Source organism: Pleurodeles waltl, chromosome 2_2 (assembly GCF_031143425.1).
Source record: "Pleurodeles waltl isolate 20211129_DDA chromosome 2_2, aPleWal1.hap1.20221129, whole genome shotgun sequence".
Classification (NCBI taxonomy): domain Eukaryota; kingdom Metazoa; phylum Chordata; class Amphibia; order Caudata; family Salamandridae; genus Pleurodeles; species Pleurodeles waltl.
The window spans coordinates 461,785,453-461,807,270 of NC_090439.1; the positions used below are offsets into that span (position 1 = coordinate 461,785,453).

Here is a 21,818-nt window from a genome sequence, read left to right on the forward strand (position 1 = left end):
GTGCAGTAGCATTCTCCATCTGGGTGCCATTCTGATTCCTAAAATGAAAGAAAAAGTTGGTTGAAATACTTTTTATGGCAAATGTGATCTTGCAGAAGTTGATGTTTGTTTGTTGCCGATTTTTGTGGAAAACTAACTTGGATGCAAAGCAATGCTTTTTATATTTTCTCAAGATGTCAGAGTTGGGTTGTGTCTCCTAGGCTGATGATGACAAAAGCAAATAAAAAAAATCCTTCTAAAGGCAAAACAAAAAAATTGATTGTATATATTTTCTCAAGATGTCAGGGATGCACGCCTTTGCTTAACTCGCTCCTCCAAAGTGTAAGTAGAGACCCAGACAGGACTGTGATGCTATTGTAGCCTTCAGTAAGGACTTCCATTGGTAGCGTGTAGTACACGTGCCGCTTTCTATCTCCATTGTGCTCTTTTGTGAAAACTTCTTTTGATAGTGTAGCTCAAAAAGATTTCCATCGGCATTTTGGTCTTCTGTGAAGACATCTTTTAGCTATATAGTGCAACTTCAGGTTTCGTTCTTTGTATTCTCGGAGGACATTTGTCAGTTGTTTAGTAAATCTGCATTTTCATAGTCCTACCTTATTTGCCACTCATGGTGCTCTGTCCTTTTACATCTTTGGGTTGTGTAGAGACTTATGTCTCCTAGGCTGATGACCAACAAATAAAAGAAAAAAAATCTTCTTCAGACAAAACAGAAAATTGGTTTGTATATACAAATAATGAAGGAAATAAGGAATTAAATATGTGATGACGGTCTGCTTTTTGGATATAAAATACTTCATCGTGCACTGCACAGAAAGCAAAAGGATACATCTAGGGGAATAGACATGAAAATAAAATGACATGTTGGGGTGATCCAAGATGTGTTTAATAGTGTCTCAAGCCGGTAATGGAAGGTTGATCTGAAGCCTCTTTTGATATATATGTATGGAGTATGTACGGAGTACAATATATTTGCCAGAATAGTGCAAACACCATTACATGTCATAACTAACACTCGGGCAAGCACCGTTGCACACGAAACTTAAAAACATACTTACATTAGTATTCCTTTTTTAAATTTATAATGCACTCAGTATTGCTATATAAGACATATTTTGAGGCCAGACCTATTTACTTTTTGCAATCCATTTTCTTTCATGAGCTATGTGTACATTCGCATTTTGGATTTGCGTGGGTCATTCATTTTGGTTCCCTTATGGAAGTGCCTTTTTATATAAACTTTTATGGCTAATAATACTTCTGGAACGGGGGGGTGTAACAATGCTCATTAGACACATGTGCACACACTCTATCTTATACACTTCTCTGACAACCTCAGTTTATTTGGATAAGAAATAGATCTTTGTGGTTCAGCTAATCAATGTAAGCTACAGCAGAGAGTCCGGATCATAAAGAGAGGACTGATTAATCAAGCATGTAAAGATGAGACAAGTGTAATCTGTAATATACATTGCATCATCTCCAGTAATGTTTGTTCTTATAAATCGAATGACTGCCTGAGATGCTTAAAGTTAAATATAAGTGATTGATCTTGGTTTCACTTTGATATCAACAGAGATGAATTATTAAAAGTGATAAATAATATTGTTTCATTCTGAAAAGGCCTCATTTACATTTCTCACATTGCTTGGTCTCTTGGCATTGCGGGTGGTTTCCTTGTCTTTTTAGGCAAATTTGACTCCTGGCCACAATTTCATGCAGGAGAGCATTGGTGATAGAGGGGTGAACCTTTATTATGCTTGGTTGCTTTGGTCTCCTGTGAATTGTCTGCTCACCATTAGCCTGTCTATTTCCATGAATGTGCCTGTCATTATCAAGCTGCGTCGATCTCAAAGAGCCCTAGAAGATCACTGAAGTCATTGTTAAAAGTAGCAGGGCAATCAAGTTCAAGAAAATATTTGACTATGTTTCAAAAATGTTATCCATGTGTCAATGTAAAGAAAATAATTGTATGTCTCCTCCTATTTTCAGGAAATAAGATTTAATTCACCAGTGTTACCAAATAAGATCGCAAGGTATCCAGAAAACAAGAATCGTAACAGATACAGAGATGTGAACCCGTGTAAGTAGGTTGAACATGATTCTTCTTTGTTCATTGAAAAAGGAATGTTCTAAACTGAATAAGAGTCTTTGTTAAAAAGTGTGTACTTAATCTCCAGTGTTCCAGAGTTAACCAGGCATCTGGTCCGCTAAGAAATGGTGAAATAATAACAAGCATTGGCAAAGCCAATAAGTCTGTCCTTTGCAAGAGCTATTGGCTTCGCCAAAGTGTTTTAACCATGTTGTATTCCATTGTGGCTGCTTATCCGCATGGCTAAAAGGTAATAGCATAGAGAACAGTTGTGTGTAGTGTCGTAGAACTGAATGGCGAAGAGTGGAGTAGTGCGTTGTGGAATGGAGCGGCAGAGTGTGTTGTGTATTGGAGTGGCATAGTGTGTAGTCATGTAGAGTGGTATACACTGGAGTGGCATAGAGTAGAGTTTATTGTAGAGTGCTGCAAAGTATAGTGGCATTGAGTGCAGTGGAATTGAGTTTGGTGGCATACAATGCAGCGTTTTAGAATGCAGTGGCATAGGGCAGTGCATAGCATGCTGCAGTGTCGTGGAGTACCATAGATAGGTGAAGACTGGAGTAGAGTGTAGTGGCATAGAGTGTCGTGGAGGAGAGTGTAAAGTAGAGTGTAAAGGTGTAGATGGCAGTATTTCAAAGTAGAGGGCAGAGGCGTAGCGTGCAGTTTTGCAAAGTAGAGGCCAAAGGTGTAGAATGCAGTGGCAGAGAGTGGAGTAAACTAGCATAGAGTAGATTGTTTCAGATTAGAGTGAAGTGGCTTAGAGTGGAATGAATCTGGGTAGAGTGAAGTGCCGTAGAGTGGATTGATTCAGGGTTGAGTGGCATAGAGTGTATTGTTGTAGAATGTTGTAGAGTGGAGTTGTGCAGAGTAGATTGGTGTGGCCTAGAGTGGAGTGGTATAGAGTGCTGTGGTGAAGGGAATTGAGGCATAGAGTAGAGTCTCGTACAGGGTACAGTAGAGGCGTAGCGTGAAATGACGTGGAGTGGTGCAGACTGGCATGGAGTGGAATATTCATAGTGTGGTAGCAAACTGCCATACCGCACAACACATTGTTAATTGAAATGACCATTACATTTGCACAGACACACAGTTTTAATAATAAAACAATACAGTGCACAGATGAAAATGTGTGGAAATCACATCACCTAGTGTAATGATTTGTTTTGATCATCAGTGTTCCGGTACACTTCAGAAATAAGAAAAAAGCGTGCTTAATTTGTGTTCTTAATTCTGATATATTCTGTAATACTTGCATAGTTAATTTAAATATTGTCGCCTGCTAGAAAAATGCCTTTAACTGTGAAGTGAGAAAAATAAAAGTAAACAAGCACCCTTAGAATGGAGCGCCTGACATTTGACCTCCGTCTTTGAATCCACAGTAAAGGTGACTAGATAAGAACAAGATTTACAGGTCTGTTTACAGAAAGGGAGGACTCGAAAGGATACTGTAATAAGGTTTTGGTAAGGCATAGTACAAACTAAGGCTGGACAGCCTAATACAGATAAATCCAGCAAATGGCAAGCAAGAAAATGTGAGTTACAAAGCCAATGGCAAGGCACGGGCAGAATGCATTGTTTGGTTAGCTTTCTGAATGTCCCCAAGATGTCACTCTGAGGCAGTTGTGTTGAGTGTATAAACGTTACATGAGTAGTGAGGGTCTAGTGCAGTGGTTCCCAACCTGTGGGCCGGGGACCCCTGGGGGTCCGCGAAACCTCCTCAGGGGTTCTGCGGCTGCTTAAAACATTTAATAATATTAGGTCCCAGCTATCAGTAATGACTCCTTGGGGGTCCCCGTGTTCCAATAATGATTCATTGGGGGTCCCCGGGCTCCAGTATTGATAAAATGGGGGTCCACAGAAGTCAAAAGGTTGGGAACGACTGGTCTAGTGCATCCGTCTCCACCTGTTCATTTAGTGATCCTTTAACTATTTACGGCTACAAACGTTTAATACATGCCTTTAGAAACGGACAACTTTAAAAATAATTTACTAAATGAATATTCCAAAAGCGAATTGAAAAAAAGAATAGAGTTTAGTATGTTAGTCCATATAGCTGTTTATAAATGTATGTGAACATTTTGCAGCGTGAATCTTTTCTGTATTCACATACTGTGCTTTAATCTGCCATCTAGTGGTTAGGTCCGGAATTCTCCACTATCTTATAGTCCTTCTGTTTTAACTCTTTTCTTGTTGGTGGGCGTCAAAGGCAGTTTAATTCGGTGTCCCCTGTGATGTCGTCTCACTTCCTTGGGAAGTTCCCACCTTTAGTCACCATCTTCAGATTCTTTTTTTCCACCATTGGGCCTGGAAGTATATCAAAGGATCTCTAATACAGAGAGAAAATAGTCGAGGAAAAACTCCTGAAAAGCCCAGGGCACTGAAGGACGCATGGGGAAAAAGACTCCTCGACGTAGGAAAAAGACTGGTCAAGAGCAGAACATCAAATCTCGACGACTGACACGTCGGTGAAAGAGTCTTTGACATATAAGAGGAAGACGCTAAACCTCAAACCCCGAAGAACAGGTCGCTGAGATAGAAATGAAGTGAGAGAGTTTGGAGGCTGAAATGTCTGCTGTTTTGAAAAAGGAGTTTGACAATAATCTAACGACATTCAGAATACCTCAAAAAGCTTTGAGGTGAAGGAGACTAATGTAAAGGGGGTTAAGGATCTCCAAGCTGTGGGTGGAAGAAAATAAATAAACCTTCTCCAGGAGTGAAGAAGGAGATCTGTAGCGTTAGATGCTGCTGTTTTTCACCTGTTAGTATAGTGAGGCCTGCTAACCGTGCCCCAATACCAGTGCTCTTTCCCGTAAACTGTATGTCAAATTGTTTGGGAGCACCTCACCAGCCCTGTAAGTCAGGAGTAAATGGTTCCTGGGCAAAGTGGTAAAGAGGGGTACCAGGGCTGCATCAATGATTGTGCCACCCTGAGTACTCCAAGTAAAAGAGACTGCAGAGCTGCCATGTCAGCCTGAGCAGCCTGCTGAGACTGCCCACACCAGGTGCAGGCAGAGTCTCTGTTACTACCCAAGGACAGGTCAGTCACCCCTAAGGCAGGCCCCTACTAGCCCAGGGTGCATAGTTTCAGGAGTGTGAACATATGTGCAGGAGCACATAAGTCCCCGTGCTGGCATTTAAAATTTGATGCTAGGCTGAGTAACCAGCGGTTCATTGGATAACATGGGCTGGCATCTGACCACTGCTCCGATGTCCAGCTCTGCAATGGCCCAGTCGAATCCCGTTGTGTTTGGTATCAAACACTGTGCTTTTCAACTCTGAACATGATGCCCATGTTTAGGATTGAAAAGCGGATTCCCGGGTGGCACCCTTAGAGGTTGCTCCCCAAGTTACATATCCTGTACTGTTTTGACGGGCTCTTCTGAGTCGCTGCTGCCACAGACTAAATGCTGCTCTCCTGCTGATGGTGCTAGCACCTTGGCAGGACGTGAGACAAAGGGCCTGGGCAGGAAGGATGTCACACCTCCTCCCATCCAGGCTGGCTAGTATTAAAAGCATCAGGGTGGTGAGCCTCAAAGGCTTCACCTGCCTTTGATGCACAAGTAGCTGTCCCCAAGTGGAGGACAAAGCCCTTCCTACCCTGCCTGCCCGGGCTGTTGGGAAATTAGCTATGCAGGAGGCCTGCATCTCATAGGACTAGCCACACCCGGAGGGTGCGCTAGGAGGTGTACACAGCGGGGGAGGGTTCTGACATCTTGGCAGACCCCAAGAATAGTTGGTTCTGGGTAGAAAGTGACGTACTCCCACAGGAAGCCGTCACTCCAGGGACTGATTAGCTGCATTGGCTATTGTCCATTATCCATTGGCTATTGTCTCTCACACAAGACATGCCCCCTAAACCAGAATTTAAGGGGCTCCCCTGGCATCAGAACTTAGATCTTACTTGGACAAGAAGGAAAAAAAGCACAAAGACGTCTGCACCAACCACAGGACCTGGACTCTAGCCCCAGCACAAAGAAGAGGACACAGAGTGACCTATGGAGGCCAGTACTGGAACAGAGTTCCTGACGTGCTAGAGGTGAAAACTTGTTGGTCCCGACCAGAGGGACCCCTGTGGCCACTGAAATCCCAAGGAAGACTCCCCTGTCTGGTGGCACCTGCGCCTTGTAAATTGCAGGAGTAAAGAAGTGCTAAAGCCGAAGAACTGCGACCCGACGGGCTCTGGGTTCCTGTGCCCAGAGAAACTCTGTGTCTAGCATCTTAAGAGTAGGAGTGAGGCCTGTGCCAAGTTTCAAGCCTTGACTCCCTAACCAAACTACCTCCAGCAGCCAGAAAGCCAGTGGACCACCCTTGCAGCTACCAAAGCTTGTTTGTCGCCTGCCCGGAAACTGACAGTCGCACGACGTTCACGGACTCCAGAGCCCCCATAGCATAGGGACTGACCGAACCAGTGAAGGGTAAAGTGTGAGTCCACCCCCAAGTCCACTTTTTCATAGAGTGCAAAACGCACCAGCCACTGCGGATCGTTCAGCACTAAGGACAGCCACGTCACCTCTGCAACTAACAGAATTCCCATCGACAAGAGATCCAAAGCCCATCCAAGGAAGAAAAGGCTGGTCTTCTCAAGGAAGCAATGGGAAGCTTCTGGACAAGCAAGCAATAGAGCAGTTTCTAAGGCAAGAACTCAACAAGGGATACTGCTCAACATATTTCTTAATCCCAAAGGTGAACAGTACATTACGTCCAGTACTGGATCTCCGGTTTACCAACAAGTTTATAAAAACACAAAAATTTAAGCTGACAACCTTACAGGAAGTCATGAAACCTCTACCACAAGGAGACTACACGGCAACAATAGACTTAAAAGATGCCTACTTGCACATTCCAATGGACCTAATACCTGAGGTTTGTGGTAAACAAAACACATTGGGGGTTATTACAACTTTGCAGGAGGTGTAAATCCGTCCCAAAAGTGACAGTAAAGTGACAGATATACCATCAGCCGTATTACGAGTCCATTATATCCTATGGAACTTGTAATACGGCTGGTGGTATATCCGTCACTTTACCGTCACTTTTGGGACGGATTAACACCTCCTCCAAAGTTGTAATAAACCCCATTATCAGTTCGCAGTACGGGCATTTGGGATAAAATCAGCACCAAGGTGTTTACAAAGTGTCTGTTGGCAGTAGTAGTGCACTTGGGAAGGAGGGGGATACATGTATACTCGTACCTCGACATCTGGTTGATAATAGCAAATTCTCATACCAAATGCAGACCCGACATCCAGGAAGTAATGGAGACTCTTCATGCGCTGGGTTTCTCTTTGATTATAGAGAATCCCTCTCCAGAGCCAGAACAGGAATAGCTGTTCTGGGGAGCAAGACTCAACTCCATTCAAGATAAAGAGTACCCCAATAAGAAGAGCACTCTATCCCTACTGACAGAAAACCACTGCTACCAGAGGGCGCAAGCTCTGACATAGAGGACTGTGGGGAAACTACTAGAGAAGATGGCATCATGCATCCTTTTAATTCCATATGCAGGACTTGCATGAGATCAATTTAGGAATGGCTTCAAAATCAGTAGTCACAGGCAATGGGGAGTTGGGAAGATTTAGGTGGTCATTATGACCATGGCGGTGACTGTTAAAGTGCGGTAATACCGCCATCATGCTGGCCATAATTACTGCCAAATTATGAACATGGTGGTGAGAACTCCCATACACAACCAATGTACCACACCAACCGCCAGGTTGTTCACACCACTGTCCATGGCGGTAGCCATCAACAGCCAGGCTTAAGACAAGGTACCGCTGACCATATTATGACATATCAAACCGCCACGATTTCTGGGGCGGTACCAACGCCACCAAAACCCTGGCGGAAACAGAATACAGAAGACGAAAGACTCACCATCCGAGACCCAGAGAAGACCAATGTCGCTATGGAACCAGAACTTCAAGTCTTCCTGTGCTCGTCTACGCCATGCTCCACTGGGAACCCCAGTGCCAATGAAGACGACGACAGTGAGTACAGCCGCCTAGCACACGAAGGGAGGAAAAGGAGTCTCGCTCTCTTTCGCTCTCTTTCGCTCTCTTTCGCTCTCCAACCATACATATGCACGCACAGAACTGATAGTGTAATTTGATGCCAACAGCCACCATATTGTCCATGTGACAAGAGAAATATGAATCCATGTTCAGAAAGGACCAATGACCAGTCCAAAGTACAAAAGGACCACAAGGCACAGTACAAGGCCCTACGTGTTCCCCGACAAAATATGCACTACACTGTGCAGGGGCATCATGTTGGCAATGGCCAGGCACCTCAGGGGGAAGAGAGGGGGGGGGTACCTCAGCTGAATTGGGGGACTTGCCCACTGGTTCTGGAGGGGGCTCCTTGTACAACAGTCCCAGGAGGGTGGCCAACATGCCCTGTGCTGGCGGTGAGGGCGCCTTTCCCACTGCTGTGGGCGGGAGCCTCTTGCCTCTCTTGGGTGGTGGAGTGGGATCCTTTCCTTTCCTTTCTTTCCTCCATGACTAGAAGGTGCCTCCACTATCCCCGTGGACTGTTTGGGTGTGGTGCTTGGCTAGGTCATTGTGACCCTGCTCTTATGGGGGGAGTGGTGGAGGGGGGGGTAGAGGTCAAGTTGTGCAAGGAAAAGCTTCTTAGGGACGGTGTGGTGGGAAGTTGGATGGGAGTGGAGGTTGAGGGAGTGGTTGTTGGAGGTGTATGTCCGCTGGACTTGGGTGTGGGTATATGGGCAGTGTGCTGATGTGAGGTGGATGGCTGTTGGGTGTCTGTGTGTGTGTTTGTGTCACTTCGGAGGTGGGGGGCAGACAGGATGGGAGAGGACACATGGATGTATGTTGTGGAGGTGTCTGCAAGTGAGGGGTGTGTGTGCGCTACTTGGTGTGGTGATGGGGGGGTGGTGGCTGTTGATGGAGTGCATGCAGGTGTGAGTGAAGTGACAGTAAGGGGGGAGGAGGAGGAGGACACAGCGGAGACAGCGGATGTTGTTGGGTGTGCAACTGTCTGTTTTTGTGACTGCTTGTGGCCTGAAGTGTGCTTCCTATGTTTGTGCCACTCTTGTGTAATGTTTTGTGTGCATGCTTCTCTGTAGGTGTGCCCGGGATGGGTTGGGGTTGAGGAGAATGGGACTGGGAAGTGGAAGTTGGAGAGGGGACAGTAGGAACAGGGACAATGGCTGCCATCAGAGAGCAGGCCAGAGCCTGGAACGATCTCTGTTGGGCCGCCAACCCACCGTGATTGCCCTGCAGGAATGCATTGCATTGCTGCATCTGAGATGCCATCCAGGGGATGGCATTCACAGTGGTTGAATGCCCTATAGAGATGGATATCAGGAGGTCAGCAGACTCCTCACTGAGGGCAGCAGGGCTGACTGGGGGAGGGCATAAGGTGCCTGGGGCGAAGGAGATGCCCACCCTCCTGGGTGAGCGGGCCCAGGCAACTTGGTGAGGGGCTATTGGGAGGGCGGTGTTGGTACAGGGGGTGGTGGCTGTACCTCCTAGCTTGGATGGTCCCAGAGGTGTCCACCACCACCAGAGAACTTCCATCGGAGGAAGAATCGGAGTCTGTGTTGACACCTCCAGTCTCTGCTGTGGTACTCACCTCGCCCTTCGTCCCCTCGTTGTTGGACTCTGCCTCCTGGGTCCTGTGGGACGCAGCTCTCTCTGGAGCCTGTGCCTCTGTTCCGCCAGATGTTGCTAGTGCACACATGGACAGGATGACAGAAGAAAAAAGGGTGGGAGAGAGAGAAAAGGAGCACTGGGTCAGATGCACCAATATCACAGATGGCATACACATTACCGTCACACACAGGGATCAGGATTGAGCCCCATGCATTGCCCTGGCATTACATTGGCTATGTACCCCAGCAAGCTGTGAGCCAACCCCCGCCAAATGTACCCCTCCTGGAAGTCACTAATCCCTGTCTGACTTGGAATGCAACCTAGCTAGGTTACCAGATCTAGCAATACAGCCATTACCCTTGAGCTGGATCACACTGCCATCTCTGACCTGGCATTAAGGGGCACCCACTAACTGACACCCACCACCAGGATCCCATGCCACCTACCAATTATAGTTGTAACACCCACTGTACTCACCCCCTTGTGGCTGCTGTGATGCCCTCAAGCGCCCATCCAGCTCTGGGTAGGCCACCGCCAGTATGCAGGCCATTGCGGGGAGGGGGATCAGGTTCCGACGGGCACCCTGCCCTCTTTGGGACGCCCTCCCCAGCTGGGCCTCCGCAGTCTTCTGGGCCCAGTATCTCTGGTCCTCCCACCTTTTCCTACAGTGAGTGCTCCACCTGCTGTAGACCTCCAGGGTCCGCACATCCTTGGCGATGGCATGCCACAATCCCTTCTTCTTATGGGCGCTGACCTGCAGAGAAAACACAGACAGGAGACACCATTACACATACAATCCAGCTGGTCACACATGTGGCCCACAAATCCCATTTCCATCTCCATTTGCACATACATCACCTAGCGCCCACCATGTACACTACCACCAGCCATACCCCCCCCCCCCCATGACAAAACGCTTGCACACACATCTCCATGCAACCTTGCCACATGCATTGTGCCCAAGGTGTACTCGCCTGTTGGTCTGGAGGCCCATACAGCTGTCCAAACTGGGGTAGGACCCCATCCATCAAGCAATCAGACTCCGAAGTGAAGGCGGGGGCCCTTTCCCCGGTCATACTGGGGCCATGGCAGGATCCAGACACAGGTCACAGCAGCACATGCAGTGTAGGCTTTGTCCTGTGGAAAGTTGGGAATCAAATGAGGTTATAGACAGAAAATGGTGGTCACATCCGCGGCGGTGTACACCTTCACCGTCGATTCCCCATTGGCCGCCGTACTCCAAAGAGTCACCTTATTAGTTAATGAGGAATAGCACAACGGAGCAAGACTGCCTTACGCCATGCCGCCCAACATCAGCGGGAGTACCTCACTTCCACCTGTCCCTACATATGCCATTTTATGGTGGTGGACAACATTCAGATAAACGAGAACTGCCTAATTTCTATAATTTGCACATACGTTGCCATTCCCATTGCCCCATCACATTACTGCTCTGTGTACACTGAGGTGGTGGTTCCGTTGTTCAGATTGTTACAACCTACTCACTCTAGTGTCCCTTAGATACCTACCACTGCAGAGGAATCAGAGGAGGAGACCAGACCCCTTGTACAGACCCCTTGTGGACTTGGCTACACTGGAGGACAGGCACATAATACTCAGCTATAGACTGGACAGGGCCACTGTCACAGAGCTTTGTGGTCAGTTGGAACCTGATCTGTTATCAGCGATCTGTCATCCAACTGGGATTCCCCCCTCCCTCTTGTGCAGGTCCTATCAGTGCTCCATTTCCTGGCAACTGTTTTTTTCCAAGTGACCGTTGGCTTGGAAGCAGGAATATCACAGCCAATGTTCTCAATTGTTATGGCAAGGGTTTTGTCTGCCCTGGTGAAACACGTGCAGCTACATTGATTTCCCCCAGGGAGAAGATTTGGCCACTGTAAAGGCATGATTCCATGCAATGGGACATATACCTAATATTATTGAGGCGATTGACGGTACACATGTTGTGCCCCCTCCCCCTGCCAGAATGAACAAGTTTTCAGGAATCTGAAGAGTTAGTTTCCACTCACATAATGTGCAAATGGTGTGCGTGGCTGACCAGTACATTTCCCACGTCACTGCCAAGTATCCTGGGTTGGTGCATGACGCCTTCATCCTGAGGAATAGCAGCATCCAAATGTGATGGCACAGCTACAGAGGCACATGGTGTGGCTAGTAGGTGAGCCTGACTCCCCACCCAATGTATTTTTAGTGTATGCCTTCTGGTGTTAACCCCATACAATTGTATAAGGCTAATGTTTGACCCTCAGTACTGCAGTCTACCCAAGCCTATTGTGGCTCCTGACCCGTGAGGAATGCCAGAACAGGGGCTGAGAAGCATTATAAGGATGCACATGGGAGAACCAGGAGAATTATTGAAAGGATCTTCAACATCCTGAAGGCCTGGTTCAGATGCCTCCATCTGACTGGTGGATCCCTGTGCTACTCACCCGAGAAGGTCGGCCAGATGGTATTGGCATGCTGCATGTTGCACAACCTGGCCCTCAGACGACATGTGCCTTATCTGCAGGAGGAGGACTGGAAATGCCCCTGTCGCAGCAGTAGACCCTGAGGACAATGAGGCTGAGGAGGGTGAGGATGAGAATGTGGACAACAGAGCATCAGTTATACGTTACTACTTCCAATGACACACAGGTGAGACAGTGGAACTGACCATTCCTCTGACAATTGATGTTTTCTGTGTGGCTGTAGCATGATGGCATTAACTTTCTTTGCATCTCTACTTAATTGTCACCTATGGCTTCTCATTTTACAGATGTTGGTGATGTAACAACTGTGTACTGATTTGATGACTACAGACAGATACAGATCATTAAGTGCATGCTATCAGTGTTCAGATCATTTGCACATGGTGTGACTGTTTCCGTATATGCACATTTCATCACATAACACTTTCACTCAAGTTGTGTTCAAGGGAGATTATTGTAGTGCTGATGATTGATGGAAAAGTGCAATGGAACGGGTTGATGGTTGAGGGAAGTCCAGAGTATTGTTCCAGTCTGCTTGTAGCACAGGTCCAATGTCCAAGGGACCATAGGAAGGGGAGCAAAGGCAGTTCAAAGCGGACAAGGTGACAGGGTGGGACACAAGGGGGACATTCTGGAGGGTCTAATTTCCTGTCAGTAGTTTTGATCTTGCAAGTGTCTCTGGTTCGCAGTTAACATTTGCGGGGTCACCTTCTGCAGGGGGAGGGGGTGCTGGCGGCCTGTGGCAGAGCCTCCTGCCCACAAGCTGCAACTGAAGAGGTGGGCTTGTCAGTAGACTGAGTAGTGGTAGGGGCCCGCTGGTGTGCTGTCCCTTCCCTCATGATGTTGGCCATGTCTGCCAACACCCCTGCTATGAAGACCTTGGTGGTGTTTGAGGTCCTAAAAATCCTCCCTGGGATCCTGATGGTGTACCTCCTGCAGCCGCTTGTTCTCCTGCATGTTGGTAAGTATATGGTGCATCTTGTCCTGTGATTGGTAAGCCCCCAGGACATTAGTGAGTGACTTCTAGATGACTCGGTTCTGTGGCCATGTCCTCCTCGTGGCACACAGCGGTCCTCCCAGTGTCCCTGTTCCCCTATGTCCCTTGTTCGTGGACGCTGTCCCAGGGCATTCACCCTGTCCATGATTCTCTGCCACAGCTTCTTAGTCCTGGCAATGGATATTTGCTGTACCTGTGCTCTAAACAGCTGTGGCTCTACCCAGACTATTTCCTCGACCATGACCCACAACTCCTCATCAGTAAAACGGGGGCGCCTTAGTGGGGACAATGTTGTTGTGATGTGTGTGTGTGTGTGTGTGTTGTGCAGAGGGTGTTACGTGATGTGGTGGGGTGTGGGATGTGGTGTGCGTGACAGATGGATGTGTGTTTTTGTGTAGCTGTCTCACTGGTGTTCGTGTTAGTCTTGTGGCGATTATTGGTATTTCAAAGAGTTATGGGTAACGTGTTTTATAGTGCTGTGGGGGTGTGTGGTGTGTGTATCAGTGTCAGGTGTGTGATTTTCATTTAGGCCAATGTTATGTTGTTTTGTATTTGGGTGACCATTTCTGAGCTTACCAGTGTGTACTGCCTATGGTTTACACCATCCGCCGTGGTGATTGTCCACCGTGGTGATTCATGTGTCATAATGTGGTGGATGTTGTTTTGTTGGCCTAACAGTATGTATGTTTGTACCAACACTTTAACACTGACCTTTCAGCTAGTGGATTTGTGTATGTGGCAGTATTCTGTTGGTTTGGGTAGTGTGTGTGTGTGTGTGTGTGTGTGTGTGTGTGTGTGTGTGTGTGTGTGTGTGTGTTTGTGTGAGATAATATGGCAAATGGATATTTGCCACCGCAGCAGTATGTTGGCGGCCGTCACTGCGGTGGTAAGTGGCATTCACTGCCAATGTCATAATGAGGGCCTTAGTGATTGTCACACAAAGGGTAGAACAGGAGATGGCGTAGTGGAACAAAGCACACATTACACTGGGAGGAGCTTTGGCACAGCCAACTCCAACTGTAATCATAACCACAGATGCATGATTTATGGGATGTAGCGCTCACATGGGATCTCTTAAGGTATGAGGAACCTAGGATGCAGTGCAACACATCAGTGTACTGGAGCTGAAATGGTCTTCATCTTAAAGGTGTTCCAAAGACCACTTTTGAGGAAGACAGTATTGATTCAAACACACAATACAACAGTGTTTTACATAAACAAACATGGAGGTACTCAGTTACCAACCCTATCAAATATAGCTCAGGAAATTTAAAGATGGGCTCTACAGAGGAAGATGGAACTACAAGCCATACATACAACTTCCAGGGAAGGACATTGTTGAGGCAGACAGACTGAGCAGACAAAGCTCATGCTCCCGCGAATGGGAACTGAACCAGACTTTTGTGTACAGAATGTTTCAAATATGTGGGGAACTCCAGCAATAGACCTATTTGCAACTCAGCAGAATGCAAAATGCCAAAACTCTGCCTCCGGACAGCCAAACCATCACTCCCTAGGAAATGCACTGTTGATCAATTTTCCAGGGTTATTTGCATATGCCCCCCCAAACATTTAAGTATAGTTCTCATGCAACTGATGTAAAAAAAACATTTGAACCTTGGCATAAGTCAGATTTACAGATGCTAACTTTAAAGGCAGCCTTTTTGGTGGCTATCACGTCACTTTGCAAAGCAAGTGAGTTACAGACACTCAATTCAAGAACCCTACTTGCAAATTCATAAAGACAGAATTGTCATGAGAACAGACCTCAGCTCTTGCCAAAAGTCATTTCACAATTCCACATAAAAACTACAAATTCCAAGTTTTTTTCAAGAACCAAAAAAAAAAAATGCTGCAGAAAAAGCTTCAGATATGTTAGATGCAAGACTGGACATAATGTACAATGTAGACAGGACAAAAAGTGTCAGAATGACTGAACAACTATTTGTATATTTTGCAGATTGTTTCTTAGGAGGACCAGTAACTAAAACACTATTGAAAGATGGGTTGCACAAACAATTCAGGTGTGTCACACTTATGCAGGAGAAACTTTAACTGTGGCACCAAAGGCACGTTCAGCGCGAAATAATGAAGCAACAATTGCCTTTCTGGCAAATACGCCATTGCAAGACAGCTGCTTGGCTGCAACTTGTTCATCAATTCCCACGGTTCCAAAACATTACTGCATCGACATACAGATGAATAAAGAAGCTCAAGTGGGACAGCATTTGTGTACAAGCCATTGTCACTATTTAACCCAACTACCTCAAGGTCAGAAACCGCTACAAAGTCAGTGCACAACATTTGAATCCAGATAAGATTTACACTGCAAATCATATAGTTTCTTACCTGCAGGTGTAGTTTTGCAACTTGAAGAGTTTTCTGGATTCACAAGCGACCCACCCACCTCCATCAGAAGATGGAGAAGAAAAGAATCTGAAGATGACGGCCAGAGGTGGAATGACGTCACAGGAGACACCAAATAAAACTGCTGTTGACGCCCACCAACAAGGAAAAAAAAAGTTAAAACAGAAGGACTTTAAGATAGTGGAGCATTCTGGACCCAATCACTAGATGGCGGAACAATGGACAGTATGTGAATCCAGAAAAAACTTCAAACTGAAAAATTAGACCTACAAGTAACAAACTGTACTTTAAATTTGCAGAAATTAAATAGAAATCCAATAACTCCATACACACCCGATAAGGATGCAGTGTTTTTATGCTGTCTGTTTGCAAATTGTGGCTCTTTGAATTTTTTTAAGCCTGACACCATGACCACACCTGGTCCAAGTGGAAATACTGTTGTGCCTACTGTTTGGTGCATAGAACCTCCGTGGGTCCCTCTATCCCGGTTTGTCACTGTTGATGATGTATATCAAAATACAAATTACAAAAATAAATGCTGTGACCTAAATATACTTTAAAAATATAACCCATTGGGTGTAGATTTTCTGAAAGTGACTTGATTTGCTATGTTTTTGTATGCAGTGTTTAGGACACAATATTTTTGCCACATGATATTCTGGTGTTGTCGGTGCTTAATTTGAGCGAGTGGATTCCACTCCCAGGCACCAGTACTTATTTTGGGGACCAGCACTTACTCTTCTGCGGCAGACATTTCCTGCGAGCAAAAGACATGTGGGAAAGACTGAGGAAGAGAAAAACAAAAAAGTCTCACAAAGGAACAAAGTAGAAAGCTGCAAGAGTGAGCTGAAGACGGAGGGAGTGGCTGTAAATGGATTAACGAGGCCCAAAATGGCTTCAGGATTACGCTGCCTCAGTATTCTGTGCTCGCACATTTAATTGCAGCAGCCACGTGTTTCACAGGAGAGCTTTGGGCTCCAGCACATTTTTATTTACAAATGAAGCACTAGGCATTGTAACACGTGGTGATAGCAAGGTTTATGTTATCATTCCCCAGTTTGAGTTCTTCCTAGCTTCGACTGGGGCCACCTGGGTGATTCACTCACTTTTATAATAAATGCACTATTTGATCACAGTTGGTCTAACATGCTGTTGTAGTAGGGGTAAAGATGCTAACGTCAGTTGGAGACTGCATAGCTGAGGGGGATGGCTTATCGCAGTGCTCAGAGTCCCTTAGTAAAACATCTTCATTTAACATACCTTTTACTGCAGTACAGAAAACGTACCCATACGTACAAGTACAATATTTAAACATTTACTGTTTAACTTTAGTTGAATTTGATTGTTAAAGGTGTTACTTCTTTGTAGGTAAGAAGTAATTCCACGTCAGGCAGACTTTCTTTTTTTAATCTTTTGTCGCCAGCAGTTGTTTTTGGGGTCCTAAATTTGAAGAGCAATTTGAACCATCTAAAAGTTGTCTCAGGTACACAGGCAAGTTCCTAACTCCTAGGCGCTAACGTGTGATCAAGTGTTCTACCGAAACGCCAAGGACTGGATGGATTTTAATGGTTGCTTAGACTACAACTTTAGGATTTTATTTTATATAGTTGTGTTTTCAGAGTTGATGCAGCTCATGCAGAAATAGCACGATTATTCCCAAGTTAGATTAGTGGGCGTTCTTTCCAGATCTTTTATTTGATGTGGATTCATGTTTTTAAGGATTCTTCCTCAGCATGATTTGGTTCCTCAGGAGACATAGGTTTGGTATTTTGTGAGCTAAACATCAGGATAAATTATTTAAGCTTAAACAATATGCTTCCTCAGGGTAAAGGAGCGGGTGGGGGAGGTATATTTTCTGTTTTTGTTCCAAAAATGTGTGTGAGCGGATGACTCGGGTTGTAGGTTACTTTCCGACATCGAGGAATTATCAAATGAATGCCTAGAAGCCTTGGAAATGAAGTCTTTGAGGGATGGCATAAAAGCTGTTCCCTGAAGTCGTTAGACTGTGAAAATGCACCATAAGCGTTTATTCCATTCATGTTTTCATGTATGCATTTTCACTTAAGGTTTCTTAGCTACTTTGCTGGGATTTATATGACTTGTTGTATTGTTGTTCAGAAAGTCGCCATCTATTTCATATCTGGCAAACTGTGTGAGCACTCTGAGAAGATCATGAGTTATGATGCGAAGAATTCATTGTAAAGTCTGTTATCCATACTCTTGCGCTATCTGGGTTAGTGACTGCTAGTTTCTTTTGTGTGCTTCACCTGTAGTCCTGGTTTGTGTTTGTAAAAGATACAGGTGTGCTTGGCAACTACAGATGTTGAGTGTGTCTGAATGGCTTATTCCAGTGGTTCGCTACCTTTTGACTTCTGTGGAACCCCCCCCTTTATCACTGCTGGAAACCAGGGACCCCCACTGAATCATTATTGAAAGCCTGGGACCCCCACTGAGTCATTACTGGAAGCCGGGAATCCCAGCCTAAATTTTGTTGATGGTTTGAAATGCAGAACAATACACAATAAATACAGAAACAAGCAATCATCAAAAACATACACAAATAACACATTTTATTTAATTTACAAACAAATATAAATACAAAAATAAAGAACAATTTTAATTGGAAGGTTGGAGCTTTTTTAAATTCTTATGAAGCCCCACATCGTCCATGCTATATCTTGTTTGATGCACCTGTACTGCTCCCACGAATCAATCTGAGGATAATTAATTTTTAGGCTCCAGATTCAAATACCTTGACATTTACAGAACGTTTTAAAATTGTCAATATTACATTTAGCCTCTTTATTTATATACACTTGATTAATCTGTTAATATTTAGTTTTCTAAGCAGTCATGCACCCCCATGAGTCCCTGGATCACTCACAAATTAGAGACAGCCATAAGTCTGAGGTACTACCAGTATTGAGGATGTTTGTTAAGTGACAGTGACAAGATTGGATGTCTAGAGAGACTGTCCTCGAGTTTTTAATGAATCAGTGGCTTTAATCTAATTTGCCACCCATGAATAAGGAACAAAGCCTACGCTTTCCTGTCTGCTCATGTGAAGGCCTTTCAGTAATAATGTGGTTTAGAATGTAGCGTCCATCTTCATTATTTCACACCTGCTACCATTTTGCATCCTCAGCTGCCTTTGAGAGGGTGTGAATCACCAGGGGCTATTGGTATAGTGCCACCACAGTTGTGTGAACTTTTTTTAATTATAGTTTGGCCTGGCTTTGTCATACAAACTCTTTTTAACAGAGGGCCAGTTTTTCTGTGCAGGCTTTTTTTTCCCCCCACATGTCAGCACGTCCGCATTTTGTCATATGGGGACGCTTTATTTGCCCATCCCCCAAAAATGTTCTCCAGTGCCATGAAAATGAGAGGAGGGGGGGAAGAGACTGACTCTCTGCAAAGTGGACCAAGTAGGCCCTTTCTTCATTCTACTCTTAGGTTAGTGAGAGCATGCAGTCAAATGCTTCTCAGATAGGGTGAAGGACAAGAGGTCATAATTTGCCAGTCAACCAACAGACACAATAGTTTGTCCAGTTCTGTACGTATCTTTTAGTTTAATAAAGTACTTTAAGCTCACAGCAAAAGGGAATACTACATACTTGGATGGGGTTACATTTACAGGGTTGCGATCTTAGTTATGGGTTCTAGTGGAGCACTACACCCACCATGGTGCCATCTCTCTGCTCTAAGAAGTTCCTCAGTGTCTGTGGTAAGTTATGCAAAGGTAATAGAATAAAGTTCAATTAGGCACAAGTGAAGATCACTGGCAATATACTCCTAGTTAGCCAATATACTTTGTTGAAGAAAAGGTTAACATTCTAATGGCAGGTTCACTTTTGCACCTTTGAGATGCCGCTTGTAAGTCTTTGCCAACTGGGGCCCTGTGTTACCTGCTTAAAGAAGATTTAAGTTGGGCAGTACTGCGTGGTATAGATAGTGATTCGTATCTTTGTTGTCCGCTCCAGTGAAGTGGGATATAGGGTGGCCATCTCTATTCACTAAGCCATTGGGATTGAACAGCAGTGTAGACCTGAAAGACTATCGCTCATCTTTTGTCAGTTGTGGGCTTTAGCTTAGCTGCAGGTAGGTGCTTGTCTTTGGCAGATGTGGTCTGTGGTTTGAGGACAGGACTTCAGCTACGAGGACGATTACACATGGGGGTCTGCCACTTCGGGTTGCAGTAGAACCAGTCCTTTAGGCACTGTAGTGGTGCTAGAAACACCCTGCCATTTTGGTTGATAGCGTCTTTACACCATACACTGCAGGAAACACTCTAGTTCTTTCTTTGCCCTTATTGGTAACCGGCCACTGGGTTTTTCCAAATTCTAGGAGCACTCTGGGCTTCTAATCCTGGTCATTCTTTCTAGGAACACAGGGCAATGCCTCTCCTTTCCTCTCTTAGCAGGCAGACAGACATTTAGGTGCTGGGCAGCCCGTAGCTTCTCCTGCAAGTTGCGCAGACTTCCGGTGATGTCCCTTCACATCTGGGGTGTTGGCTGTCATGCAGAATCAAATGTGGCCAAACCGTAGCTCTTCCAGCTACCCTTCTCTGAGATTAGTATAGAACAGACTCTCCTTGACACTGACGGGCAGCCTATGCTCTTTTAAACATAGCTGACATGGTCCAAGCCATGTAGATTGCAATCCTGGTACCAAACCAGTGGCATTTAAATCTTTGACCAAGAGACATCCCACATCTTGATTTTCTTGCATCTGTACATCCCCATTGCTAACCTGCTGTTGACCTCGACCTTAACACTACAGTTATGGTCTTTAGGTTATTCCCACTGGCCAACAAGTCCGTGTTGGTTGGACCAGGAAGAATGTCCTCTGGTCTGAGACCGGTTCTGTCTACCTTAGTTTGGTAACCACCTATATCTCAAATAGGACTCTTCCTCCCATTGAGACCTGCTTCCAGCGCAAATCCTATGCTATTTGGATGGGTGTGCTGTAGGTCTCTTATGCTAATGTCCATTGCTACTAATTTAAGTGTCATAGTGTTCTCTTTAGTCAACTTTCCTATAGTAGAAATAAATGTTATAATGGGTGCAGCTGATACTAGGTCTTTCACCAGGCAGTCCTTTTGGTAGTCCCCCTGTTTGTGATACCTGAAACAAGTCATCAGGATAGGAGTTTTCTCCCTTGTTCTTGTCTAGGAAACCAGTTACCCCTCTTCCGGTGTCCTCCAGTGAACCTTTGGGAATTGCCCTGCCTTTATCCTGGGGTTTGAAACCAGTCCGAGTTCTCTCCCTTTCGTTTAGGGCCATGGTACACCAGCCCTGTTGGCTAGCCACTTGTCAGCTAATACTGAACATTTCTCTGGATCGTTTTTTGTAAAGTCAGACAGTCATTGCTTAAAGGGTGAAGCATACACCTCCTTGAGCTGCGCTCTTGCTGCCCACTCATTCCAGTACCAAAACACATTATGAATCCAAGTTTCAAATCATAAACCATCGAGACTCTTGCTTTCTTGAGATTTTCTGAAGGTATTGAGCTGGATTCAACTTGGACTGTCTTATGAGCTTCGAAACACACCCATGATGTACTGGATCTAAAGCCTGAGTGTGCCTGTATTCATATAGGTTGGTTTTAATTGGGACTTCTGTCAGCAGGAAGGATAGCACTCATTCACCTTGGTGGAGGCATGCTTCACAACTGGGCCCCTGTCTCTTGGACCAGGTACGAGCTGCCATTTATCATAGGGAGCTCCAGATGGGTATTTTCATGTAATGCCAGGGTCGTATTGGGTGCCCTTGCTAATGACAAGAGACGAATGGTGACCTGAGGCTCATGGAGCAGAAGGGTAAGGGAAAGTTTTGAAGAAAAAAACACCTCTTGATGGACATGAACAATCTTTATTTTGTCTCGAAAGAGTAAAGTTGAAACCAATTAGGGTTCATGTGACCCATAATGAAAGGTCAACATGTTTCTACTGTATTATAACCTTCTAAAGTGTTGAGGAATGTTTCCAAGACCAATGACCCTCACTATTAATAGAAAAAGGCTAAAAATAAATAAAAGATGAGAATGCAAATTAAATCGCTGCTTCTTTCATTGGCAAGTCTGCTTAGCTTCTACAAAACAGAACATATCCTGATTAGCATGTCATGTAATTAAGTTGCCTTTCATGGTTATTAGAGAGTAAAGTGCAGAATAAGTTTATCTCTATGTATCAAAACGTGTTTAGGGATATTGTGAAACAGCAAACCAAAACGTGTGTTGTGGAAGAATATCTTACCCCTACAATA

At 45.2% G+C, this 21,818-nt stretch overlaps 1 protein-coding gene across 1 annotated transcript in view; it reads left to right on the forward strand.

The window, feature by feature from the left end:
* The window catches only part of PTPN2 (protein tyrosine phosphatase non-receptor type 2), a 323,265-nt gene that overhangs the window by 66,592 nt on the left and 234,855 nt on the right, over nt 1–21,818 (forward strand). The window contains exon 2 of the mRNA XM_069219931.1: nt 1,990–2,080. Within this exon, the coding sequence (XP_069076032.1) occupies nt 1,990–2,080 (91 nt within the window). The remainder of the gene's footprint in view (nt 1–1,989; nt 2,081–21,818) is intronic.